The following is a 12,992-nucleotide window of genomic DNA, read 5'->3' on the forward strand; positions in this document are numbered from 1 at the left end:
GGGAAAGAGGGCCGCCCCGGAAGATATGTTCAGGATGAGACCTTTCCGCCTAAAGGGCAAGAAACAAAGTTTCAATTGCTTTGCTGCCTGGTTACACCTTGAGAAGGAAGAAAATAAAGGGGCTCATGTGAATGCTGGGAAACTTCCATCCTCTCTAGGTTTCCATGTGTGCTAAGTGTTCTGCTTCCAAAACTGTGAGTGGAACTTCACCTCAGTCACGAACTACACCACACCGTGATGCCACTCGGCAGTCAGTTGACTTCAAGAGCTTGTGACTGGAAACAGGGGCTCTGCTATAGCAAAGATCCACCACCAAAATGCAGAGAACCAACTCAGCTCAGACAAGACTCAAGGGGGAAGTGATCCTTCTCTCTCAAATGTGACCACATGAGCTCAAGGTCCCTTCTGACTTATAAAGATGACCCACAACAGGACAGATGTCATATGCAGAATCCTGTCTTGGGTGGAATTTGACAGTCTATCATTTGCTCACACAGGCACTCCTACACAAGTCTCTGGGGTTCTTACTTACCCTTTTGAAATTCAATATCCTTAATTCCTCCCAACTAGATGGATTCAATCCAGAAAAATCAAGAAACTGCAGATTGGAATACAAGGCCAAGCCCCTTCTTTCTCTAGGTAAGATAAAACTATTAACCATTTGCTTTTAGTGAATACCACCTGAGAAAAACTAGCTCCCAAACGGGCATTGTAATAGGGTGATTTAAAACATGGAATAAATAGAGACACTGATGGGGGTGGTGATTTTTACTCCAAAACTGGAGTATTCATTCTGACAAGAGCTGAAATGCATAATAACAAAGAGATGGTCTTGGTCTCAGGCCAACTTCTGAAGTTTCTTTTATACTCACTGTGAGTTAATTTTTTTAACACAATGTCTGCTGAAACTGCTGTTCTCTTCCTCCCTCCAGTATACGCTACATTTGACCTGCAAATATGCTTATCTGCTTGCAAAGCTGGCCTGGTCCAACCATAATCTCCATGTCCATTCATCATAGTTTTATCATTTGTTAAAGCAGGAGCAGATGAACCCTATCCCCCTGGTCCTTAAGTCAGCTGATTTCCAGGCCAGGCAGACCATGGCTTTTCCAAGAAAAGACCTTACCTTGATTCCATGTGTTTCAGAATCAGCTGCGTCATCTATAAGAGAAGGGCAAAGTTAAGCCCTGACAAAGGAACTATGTAGCAATGTGCCGTGGGGACTCAGGAAGTAGGTGCTGGAGGAAACTGGAGAAACAGGTTCATCTTCTCAGACGGCCTTGAAAATCTGCTGACACTCATTGGAGGTAATTCTGACAACACTAGAGTCTGGCTGGAACCCATAAAAGGCAACTTAGAAAAATGGCAAACAGTTCAGAGGCCTCTGGTTTCTTCTTCATAAAACTGAAGTCTTCCTGGAAAATGAAGGGAGTGAAAAACTATGGAAATTGGCTTATGTCTGTGGGACCAACGCTGAGGCTCCGCAGATACCCTTCATTCTGGGAGAGAGGCAAAAGTAGTTTGGCCATTACGAAACTCACACAGGAGTTAGAATTAGGGGACTGTCAGGAAACCTAACAAGTGTCCATGAGTGTCTCACATACAAGGTATGAGATGGAGAAGGACATCTCTTCAATTCAACAGCAGCCTCACTGGCAGCCTGCAGGTGGTCTGTGAGGTAGCTCCCTAGATACAACATGTCTGCTGGTCTGTTGGAATTACAACAGCGTTGAAACATCCCTTCCCCAGCCCAACCTACTGTCCCTGGGAGAAGTCTTCCCTGCCAGTTCTGGAACTTAAATATTTCATTAAGAAAGCTTTTCATGTCATAATTTTAAGGCACCCATTTTAAGAATTAAGAAAGAGGCAAACCCATGGACTGAAATGTTCTTGAAAGTACAATTGAGTGGAATCAGGCCCTGTCTTGGGAGCAGGTTTGAGACAGAGAGCATCCAAACAGATGGGGAGAGGCAGAGAAATAGAGGACACTGGGAACCAGAAGACAAGTTTGCCTGATTTTTCATGTTGTCTGGGGCCCTGCATTTCCTAGGAAGGCCCCTAAGCTCATCCCTGGGAGCCTCCAGATAATGTTTTCACTGCTCTGGAGAAGCGGCAGGGGTGGGAGTGGTGAGGGCTTCCTAGACTGGACTGCCTTCTGAAACCCTGGATTTTGAGGGAGGTGAGAGAAGCATGAGGAGTAGATCATGTCAACACCCTTTCCTTTCTTCTCCCAACTTCATTAAGGATATAGTTGGAGCATTGTTGAACAGCATTTCTCAGTCTCCCAAAAGCCTGACTGGGTGAATGATCCCAATTACAGACACAACACTGGACTTTGTGGGTCCCTGTCTCAAAGGTTCCAGTATTTAGTCTCTTATCCCACGTTCCCTTTGCCCTCAAACTCATTCTCCCATCTCTGCGCTTGATAGAGAACTCTAGTGTTTCCAGATGGTTACTTTGGAATAATTAAGTGATACTAGTCATGCTTCCAACCAGCGTGGCCAACTTGGGCATTGCATACTTAGAAGCTAAACTTCAATTTGTTTTCTTTGTTACTTAAGGAAGTTAGTGTTTACCAAGGTATAAAATAATTTTTTTGAAAATCAAAGCATTTCTCTGCTAAAAGAGTCAGAGGGTTGTCAAATACATTTGGGAAACCCTGTGATCAAATGAACCAAGACTGAAAGATCAATGTATCCATTAATGTGAAATATTTTAGTGGTAAGGCTGCAGACAACAGTGGAACATATGAAACCTTCAATTACATCAGCTGGGGATTTTAAAAAGCCATTGATTGCTCAGCATAAAAAGAATGTATGTACCAATAAAAACTGAGCAGGAAACTATAAAATACCAGTATACTTACAAAAACAAAAAAACAAACCAATGGTGAAAATAATTTTTGTCAGCTCAACTGCAGGCACATGAAAAACATTTTTTTTTTTGGTCTGTTCAGCATCCATCCCCTCTTTTTATGTTGATAGGAACCTATTTTCCTCTGGGAAACCAGTTCTCCCCACCAGTCCACGCTGTGAAGATAAGATAGCCCCCCGCTGCTTCCCAATAAGGGTCCCAGTTCCATGAAATCAGTCATACCTGATTCATTGCTGAAGTTCCATTGGACCATCCAGAGTGATTATGAGGGCTGCCAGGCACAGCTGTGAATTTTGTGTACCGAGCAAGGTGCCCAGCTGTGGGGGTAAGTGTGCGCTGAAAGCCCAGGGTTCACTCACAAGCCATTTAGAGGGCTCTCATCATTCAGAGGGAAGGGAAATATTGTGTTCACACAAAGGCATCATCTACTCACCAAGCATGGGGCTATGTCCACTCTTAAGCAGCACCTTTCTCCAAATTGTCTGCACAGACAATTTGTCTCCCTTTTTCTTATTCACACAAAGACACAGCATAGGATAGCTTTGTGGTACTCATGCCTATAAATGCGTATGCAGTTAATTCTAATAAAAGGACCTGAATGCTGAATGGCATCTGACACATCAATTAGTTCAATACTCTTTTAATAGCAGATGAAGAATCTGAAGTTCAAAGGGGCTAAATAGCATGCCCAATGCTGTCCAGTAACTGACCTGGGATCAGAATACATATGAACTTGAACTTCACTTCAACAAATAGTTTTTGAACAACAAGAGTCTATAAAATCCAAACCACACCCTCTGTCCTTTTTCCAAACTGAGTGAGCTTTCCTCTATTTACAAAGACTAAAATCACAAGAAGATACTATTTTTTTTTTAAGTTGCTTTGGAATCCTGAATAAGTTTCATCATCATCAGGCCTAATATGTTCTGACATGACAAAACTGAATGCAGAAAAAGGATTCAGATGCCAGAGAGAGTGAATACACTGTATTTTCTTGATGAAAACAGACAAGACAATTAAAAGGCTACTACATGGTCTCTCATTTCAATTTTAAAGTACAGTTCAATTTTAAAGAATTCTGCATCTACAGGGAAGGGGCCAATTCTCCTGAGTTGCCAAATCCAACAGCTACTACATTTTAATGCACTGAGCACATACATTGATCACATACCTTCACTACCGAGGTGATGTTACAGTGGATGAGGCTCTGTAATAAATAATCAAAATCATGAATCAGCTGGATCATTTGAGAAATTCTCTTGAAAAGTATTCAGTGCTAAACAACCATGAAGCGGGCAGAAGTGTGTGTCTCAGTGGCTGCCTCAGCCTGCAAATTAGGCTCCTAGTTGATATTCAGAATGCACTAGAACGGGGAAACATCTGACATCCACACTATGATTTTATAAGAATGTGATCTTGAATAGAAGTCAATTAAGAGTTTCCGGGCTTCCCTGGTGGCGCAGTGGTTGAGAGTCCGCCTGCTGATGCAGGGGACATGGGTTCGTGCCCCAGTCTGGGAGGATCCCACATGCTGCAGAGCGGCTAGGCCCGTGAGCCATGGCCGCTGAGCCTGCCGTCCGGAGCCTGTGCTCCACAACGGCAGAGGCCACAACAGTGAGAGGCCCGCATACCGCAAAAAACAAAAACAAAAACAAAAACAATTAAGAGTTTCCTTGAAAATTTCGGCAGGAATACGGAAACAGTTTTTCAAAGGGAGATGGTTGATTTCCAGCTGAAGGAGGGGAGGTTAGTATATGTGACCTAGGAGACAATAGCATAGAGATTAGAAAGGTGAATGGCTCTATAACACAAGGTATACAGGTTCCCAGCTACAGAGGGCAGTTAAAGAAACTGCTAGAATCACCCAAGACAGACAGAGAGGAAAAGAGGGTCAGACACATAGACAAGTACAAAGGCAGACGTAAATAAAGAGAAGCAAGAACGGAACCTGCTTAATGGAGAGACACCAACTTGTGCCGGAAACAGGGACCGTGGAGTTAGATGTGTGGCCGGTGAGGATGTTCAGAGGGTCCAAGGAATCTGGCATTATTTGTCCACGCAGTAGACGTGGGGCCTACACAGAACCTTAGGAATACTTGCGGGATCGGGGAATAGAAGCATGCTAGCCTGTTCAGAATTGTTATAACCCCACTACTTCAAAGGTCAGGGCCTGGGGAAGCGTTGAAATATAGCGCCTTCGAAGACTGTTAAATGCGTAGTAAATTTGCTCATGGCCAGCAAGGGCAGTCATGGGTCCGAGTCAAGCTGGCTGAACTGACAACAACCCCAACCACAGAGTCTGTGCGAGGGGCTTCTATCACACTGAAAGTGGAACGAATCTTATTACCTGGGAAGACTAAGAAAGCCATGAATACAAAGCTATGAATTTGCTAGGCAGAATTACCCCCTTAGAAAGCAAAGTGCAGAGCCCTGAAAGACTGGCACAGGTAAATTTTGGTGTGTGGAGGAGAGGGAAGATGTCCTCATCCTAGAGATAGTCGTGAACAGCAGTACCCTTGACTGTATATCAAGTACTCAGGCGAAGAGAAAGGGAGACCTCCAGTCACCCACCTGGAATACAGAATACAATCCCATTACCCGCTCCCGGCCCTGGTGATTACCCAGCCGGGGGGCTCAGGACCACGTGAGAGGAAAACCTCCACAGAAGAGTGTAGGCCTACCTGGATGTCATCCGGTGTGTTAAGGAAATGACGCGGGAGAAGGTTTGGAAGCATGCCGACATTGTTGACTGACCAAAAGAGGCAAAACAAAAAGATGTCAGAAGAGCCCATGGCAAATGTCTATCGAAAGCCTTAAAAACTGTCATTTTCAACCCAGGAATTCTTGGGAAGTTTTCCAAGGAAACGTGTACCAAAGATTTATATACAAGGTTGTTCGTTGCAACATCATCTGGTAACAGTGAGGAAATTGGAGAGAAAGAAATTGCGGTCCTATAATACAATGCACATAAAATGAATCATGGCGGTGGGATGCAATGGAGTCATTCAAAACTATGACTGCTCAGAGTTTTAAAAACCTGGGAGAACATTAGTGATGTATGATTTTTTTAAATGTTGCAAAACAGTATGTAAGTTTAATCCTGATTTTGAAAATATATGTGTATGCATCTGGAAGGATATATACCAAGATGCTATCACAGGCTGTCAGGATTTCAAGAAATTCATAGCTCTTTTACATGCTCACGTGTTCTTTCACAAGTTTTCCTGCAACATGTTTTACACTTTTATCAGTAAAAATGTAATTATTCTAGAAATCAAAATCTTCTTTCTATGTACAATACAAACACTGTACTGTGATGTGGTTACAAAACAGATTGTCTATAAATTATCTCAGAAAAAAATTGTATCTCATTTCCCAAATGAGAAAATCAGTCCTCAGATAACCACAATGACTCACTATTTCATGGATCAATTGCAGTGATGTTTGTTTGCTTAACTAATTCCTTTAGGCCAAAGTTTCCCTCTTCCTGCCAAATATCAACATCAGTTCAGTGAAAGAAAAATATTTTAACACTAGGAAATATGGTTGGAAAGATTGAAATATGTAGATTTGCTACATTCCAAAGTCATATACAAATTTGTTAATCCACTAATTCCTATTGAAGAACTGAACTTTAATATTTGGTTTAATGCTACAGCTTACAGTCATGGGTTAAGTTTAAGCTACTACTGAATAATCAAGTATCACTAAGATAATTGTTTCACTGATTTATTACAACAAGCTTTGCATTTTGTAATTTACTTACCTAAAATTCCAATTTCTAAGTCTTTAAGTTTTTCCTTAATATACTCATAGATGTCATCTTTGGTAAAATCTGCTTGTATAATCTTCACATTACTTCCTATCGTCCACTCTGCATTAGAGACAACAGTTATTTTTTAATGAGCAGGAGTACAAATCCCCCTCTTGCCCATGTCCTCCCAATGCTCCTATACTACCTGAACAGACACTTAAGAGCACAAGCCCATCACCTTAATTAGAAACAAGAAATAGCCTCGGATAAATGCTGGGATGTGTTAAAAGATTTGTGAATGATGGTTTCTGTGTGATACTAAGAGTTACTACAGTGACAAGTAAAGACATTATAACACATTTAATGCAGTGATTCTCAAAGCAAGGTCCACAGACCACAGTATCAGCATCACTGAGAATTTGTTAGAAACACAAAATCTCAGGCTCCACCCCAGACCTACTGAACCAGGAAACCCTGGGAGTTAGCCTAGTGATCTGTTTTCACATGTGCTAGGGGTGACTGTGGTGCATGCTCAAGTTTCAGACCCCTGGACTAAGGGCTGTAAGAGCAAAGTGCAATGCCTCTGCTCAGTGAGTGTCAGGTCCTCGTCACATACACTCAGAAACCCTTTGTATTTGTTCAACGCTTTAGCATTTATAAAACATTTATATATATATATATATATATATATATATATATATATATATATATATATATATATATATATATATATATATATATATATATATATATATATATATATATATATATATATATATATATATATATATATATATATATATATATATATATATATATATATATATATATATATATATATATATATATATATATATATATATATATATATATATATATATATATGGTTTTTTTTTGTTTTTTTTTGTTTTTTTTTGCGGTACGCGGGCCTCTCACTGTTGTGGCCTCTCCTGTTGCGGAGCACAGGCTCCGGACGCGCAGGCTCAGCGGCCATGGCTCACAGGTCCAGCCGCTCCGCAGCATGTGGGATCTTCCTGGACCGAGGCACGAACCCGTGTCCCCTGCACCAGCAGGCGGACTCTCAACCCCTACACCACCAGGGAAGCCCGCACAATATATTTTTTAATCCTCTCAACAACCTTGTAAAGTAGGTATTTTCTCCATTTTTCAGAGGAGAAAATTAAGGCTCAGAGAAGCTTACTAGCTTGACCAAGGGCACCCAAACTCTGCTCCCTCCAAGTTCAGTCCTCTTTCCACTGTTTTATGTGAACTTGCCTTGTGCAGGAGCTCTTTCTTAGATATAAAAGCAACGGGCAGATCTCACCAGCTGCTGCCTGCTTAGCTCTGGAATTAGACCCAATATTTCTGGGGCAAGTGATCTTAAGGCAAAGTTTGGGGGCAGTTCAAAGACACTACTTGTTTTTCAAAAGGATGATAAAAAGTACACTTTAGCACTGTAAAGGAAACACTGAAGAATGTCCCAGTCCTGGGTCAAAGTTATTTCTGATATCCAGACAGAAAACAAAAGCAGAATTCACTGGTTCAAGGGCACTGAGCCTCCTCGTTGTGACTGCTCAACCCCACACCTCCCACAGCCTTCTCTTAGCCCAAATTCTCTCCAGAGAAATAAGGCTCTCCCCCAGATAGCCTGCTATGGTCTTCATGAGTCTTCATAGTTGAAGACTCATTCCTTTGAGTTACGGAATTTATCAATTACTAAATTAGTAATTATTATTAAAATGCAAATGCCCAGAAAGGCATATGATGATCATTATTAACTAAGAACATGTCAGAGTGGATCATAATAATAAAGCTTTATAACGTAAATGCTGTCTCTTGGGATTGTATAGTGTACAACTTTCAAAACCATACATGGCAGCCCTGGATCAAATCTTTTTTTTTTAATCTTACAACTAGCAGTAAGAATTGTCCCTCACCCTACTGCAAGGAGCACAGCATAGACATAGGGAAGTGAAGTCCCAAACACAGATCCTGCTTTTGTGTGTGTGTGTGTGTGTGTGTGTGTGTGTGTGTGTGTGTGTGGTACGCAGGCCTCTCACTGTTATGGCCTCTGGGAGCACGGGCTCTGGACGCTCAGGCTCAGCGGTCATGGCTTACGGGCCCAGCCGCTCCGCGGCATGTGGGATCTTCCCGGACCGGGGTACGAACCTGTGTCCCCTGCATCGGCAGGCGGACTCTCAACCACTGCACCACCAGGGAAGCCCAGATCCTGCATTTGAAGGGAGTAGCAGAAGCAATCAGACAGCTGAGGCCTCTGGATGAGGGAGTCTGATTCTAGATATGGAGACGCTAGACCAAAGAAGAGAGTAGACCTATTCGTGGGGTGAGTCTGCCCCTGCTTCATGCAGCCTGAAGAACCCCTGGTGAACTAAACTGAAGTGAACTAAAGCCACTTATATCCTGCACTTAACTTTGTAAACCGGGGTCCCCTAAGGAGGCTGGTACCCCAGCCTCCAGAGAGCAGACGTAGGGATGCTGACAGATGTCTCTATGGGCAGGACAGGAGCAGACTTGGCTGGTGGGCTCCACAAACATCTCCCTTATTTCTTGGGGTCACTCACCAATCTCCGCAGCAATGGCCTGTAGTTTTTCCGGTGTCCGGCTGATAAGCACGACATTGAGTCCCTGTCTTGCTAACTGAGGGTAGAGACAGGAAAACCAAAAAGGAGATGATAAGCAGACAGGAAAGGCTTGTTACATAAAAGGTGAGTTGGGGCATCACTCAGTTGGTCACAGGGTGATGTGCTTGCTTCTCCTGAGTTTAAATATGCAGAATATGACAAAGGTTTCTGGGTTATGAGTAAAACAGCCACACTGGGCCAGGCTAAATGTGACATAACAGTAGTTTATTTGCATGTGTTTATTATGTGCCAGGAACTATTATTCTAAGTGCTTTTTTGCACAGATCCACAATCTGAATGCCCTCCTACTAAACCACCTATGATCAGATGTGTGGTGGAATTCAGAATTTGGAGGATTTTATACTATAATTTATGTAACAGGGTCTAGAGTAGCATCCCATAATAAAAAACAATATTTCTGCAGCGACTTGTGAGCTGCCTCCTATTCACAAGAACGTTCTTCCTGTGGTTCTCTTCACTTGGGCACAGTCATGGACCTGAGCCCTTTCTTTCTGTTTTCTGGCTCCCAAAAGGACAGAAAATGGAACAGGAAACTCGAGGGTAAACGGATGCTTCCCTGAGATCAGAAGGAACCCTCTTCAGATTGGACACTGCTTCGACTCATGGGGGGCTGAGCGACAGTGTGCAGAAGTGGTGTGCTTGAACATAGCATAGGAGACGGGTAAACACAGTGTGCTGAGTTGTCATGGACAGGCCCAGACTCCTCACACCTAAAAATGCTACAGGTGAGAAAAGATAGAGCTTTGCCTGAAGACAAATGGAAAAACCAATGTTCATTTAAAAAGAGACACGTAAAACAGATAGCTAGTGGGAAGCAGCCACATAGCACAGGGAGATCAGCTCGGTGGTTTGTGACCACCTAGAGGGGTGGGATAGGGAGGGTGGGAGGGAAGGAGACACAAGAGGGAAGAGATATGGGAATATATGTATATGTATCACTGATTCACTTTGTTATAAAGCAGAAACTAACACACCATTATAATGCAATTATACTCCAATAAAGATGTTAAAAAAAAAAGACAAAAAAAATTTTAAAATATAAAATAAAATAAACAGAGATAGACAACATTTGAGTTAGTGACAAAGGGCCCAGTTAATTGAAATCCTTCTCTATGGTTTTAATTAAATGAAACTGTTATATTTTTAAATTTTGGTAAAATACACACGACATAAAATTTACCTATAGGGAATGTTTCACAATTATTTGTGTGTCATCCTCACACAGGGCCCATGCTAACTGTATCACTTCAGTTTTAGTGTATATGCTGCCAAAACAAGCACTATGCCAGATTTTAACAAGGAGTTATATTATAGAAAACACATAAGAAGCTGAATTGAAGACTTTACTATATGGTCTCCAATAGCCAATATTTAAACCTGTGGTATCAGAATCATTCAGGAAGACGTCAAAAATAAACACCAATCCCCAACACAACCATCCAGTTAAGAATCTCTGGAGCTGAAGCCTCAGCATTTACATCTTTTTCTATTTTGATTTATTAAATTACACTATTAAATACACAAGCACATTCTCATTGTAAAAGCTGTCACTAAGCCACACCCATGGTTCCATTTCCCCACCACCGCTAGGCTCCCGCTGTCTTTAGTTCGGTATTGATCCTCCTTTCTTTCTCTCTGCATCTACATGCATCGATAAGTACTTACAGAAATAGAAGTTTGTTTTGTGGGATTTCTTTCTTTTCACACTTTATAAATGGCATTATAAGCTTGTCTTTTTAACTGAATGATGTGTCTTATCTCTAAGTATTGTATCTATTTCTAGGTCAGTCCATGCTGAGCCACATTTTTATTGCTTCATAGTGCTCTATAATTCACTTTTGGGTGAGCATTTAAGTTGTTTTGAAGTTTTCCTATTACCAATATTGCTACAGTGAAAACCCTTCAATACTGCTCTTTGTATATACAAGTGAATTAATTCCTAGAGTAGATAGCCAAGGAGAAGTGGAAATGCTGTGTTAAAAGGTACATGCTTTTTAAATTTTCACAGTATTGGCAAAATATCCTCCCTTAAAACTGTACCATCAAAAATACAGTTTCTACTTCTCCACACTCTGGCCCATATATTATATTAGCAAATTTTTCAACCTAAAATTCAAGAAATTACATCTCTTTACTGTTTTGCTTTGCACTTTTCCAACTGTCAGTGGGACTGATTTTTTTTGTATGTTTATATGTGAATTACCAGCATATACCCTTTTTTATTAAATTTTTTATTGAAGTATAGTTGATTTACAACATTATGCTAATTTCTGCTGTACAGCAAAGTGATTCTGTTTCTGTTTCATAGATAGGTTCATTGTGTCATATTTTAGATTCCACATACAAGTGATATCGTATGATATTTGTCATTTTCTGACGTACTTTCACTTAGTATGTTGCAACTCTAGACACACAAGTGATATGGTATATTTGTCGTTTTCTGACTTACTTCACTTAGTATGTTGCAACTCTAGACACATCCATGTTGCTACAAATGGCATTATTTCATTCTTTTTTATGGCTGTGTAGTATTCCATTGTATATATGTACCACACCTTCTTTATCCATTCATCTGTTGATGGACATTCAGGTTGTTTCCATGTTTTGGCTATTGTGAATAGTGTTGCTATGAACATAGAGGTACACGTATCTTTCTGAATTATAGTTTTGTCTGGATATAACCAGAATATACCCGTTGCCCATTCTACTGTTGGGCTGTCATTTTCTTATAAGTTTGTAGGAGCTTTATTTTTACATATACTTGGTATTAATTATTTGCCTACTATATATGCAGTAATTATTTTCTCCTTTGTTTATGGTGTTCTTTCCACACATTACATAATATTAATTTTAATGTTACCAATTTTGTGAATATTTTCCTTATTTTTTTTTAGAATTTCCTTTATGATTTTCCCTAACTTCAAGGATATAAATACATTTTCCTGTAACACTTGTAGTTTTTTTTATTTTTGTTGTTGTTGTTTATTTTTGAGAATAGTGTGAGGTTGAAATCATCTAGCATTATTTTTTTCAAAATGGGTGGCCCACTGTCTTGGTAACATTTTTCTATTTGTCCATCTTTTCCTGATGTGAAATGCTTATGCCATGTACAAATGCCATATGTACATGGATCTGTCTCTAATCTATCTGTTCTGTTCCACCAGCCTATTTGTTAACTTCTGTGCCAGTGCCACTTCTGATAATCTTATAATAGGCTTTGATATCTGGTGTCTCATAGAGGAAGTCCCTATGATTTATTATTTTCTTTCAAAATGTTCTTGTGTTATCTTCTTAGTTTAATTTTCCAAGTAAATGATGAGATTATATTTTTTAATGTTTTATATTGAAATTAGAGACATTTAAGGAAAAAGTTGCATCTTTGCAGTAATCAGTTATCTCATCTGTAATATGCTATTTATTCAGATCTTATGCATTCTTCTAAAACTTTTAGAAGTTTCTTCATGTAAATCTTGGACATTTCTTGTTAGTTTGCATTAGTTGGGATAACTTAAGCTGCTGTAACAAATAATTCCAAAATTTCAGTGGCTTCACGCAATGAAGTTTGGTTTTTGTCTTGTATAACAGACTCTATTCCACACAGTCCTTCAGGACCCACAGCTGAGAAAGGCATTTTCACCTTCAACACTAGGTTTCTAAGATTGCCCTGGCTGTTGATATCCAGCCAGTGCAAGGATCGGAAG

At 40.4% G+C, this 12,992-nt stretch overlaps 1 protein-coding gene across 1 annotated transcript in view; it reads right to left on the reverse strand.

The window, feature by feature from the left end:
• Positions 1 to 12,992, reverse strand: part of HSD17B3 (hydroxysteroid 17-beta dehydrogenase 3) — a 45,929-nt gene that overhangs the window by 17,634 nt on the left and 15,303 nt on the right. Inside the window, exons 3-8 of the mRNA XM_007448292.1 lie at positions 9,211 to 9,286; positions 6,641 to 6,748; positions 5,556 to 5,623; positions 4,046 to 4,081; positions 1,127 to 1,161; positions 4 to 49 (exon numbers count right to left, since the gene is read on the reverse strand). Of these exons, the coding sequence (XP_007448354.1) occupies positions 4 to 49; positions 1,127 to 1,161; positions 4,046 to 4,081; positions 5,556 to 5,623; positions 6,641 to 6,748; positions 9,211 to 9,286 (369 nt within the window). The remainder of the gene's footprint in view (positions 1 to 3; positions 50 to 1,126; positions 1,162 to 4,045; positions 4,082 to 5,555; positions 5,624 to 6,640; positions 6,749 to 9,210; positions 9,287 to 12,992) is intronic.

Source organism: Lipotes vexillifer, unplaced genomic scaffold (assembly GCF_000442215.2).
Source record: "Lipotes vexillifer unplaced genomic scaffold, Lipotes_vexillifer_v1.1 scaffold252, whole genome shotgun sequence".
NCBI classification, from domain to species: domain Eukaryota; kingdom Metazoa; phylum Chordata; class Mammalia; order Artiodactyla; family Lipotidae; genus Lipotes; species Lipotes vexillifer.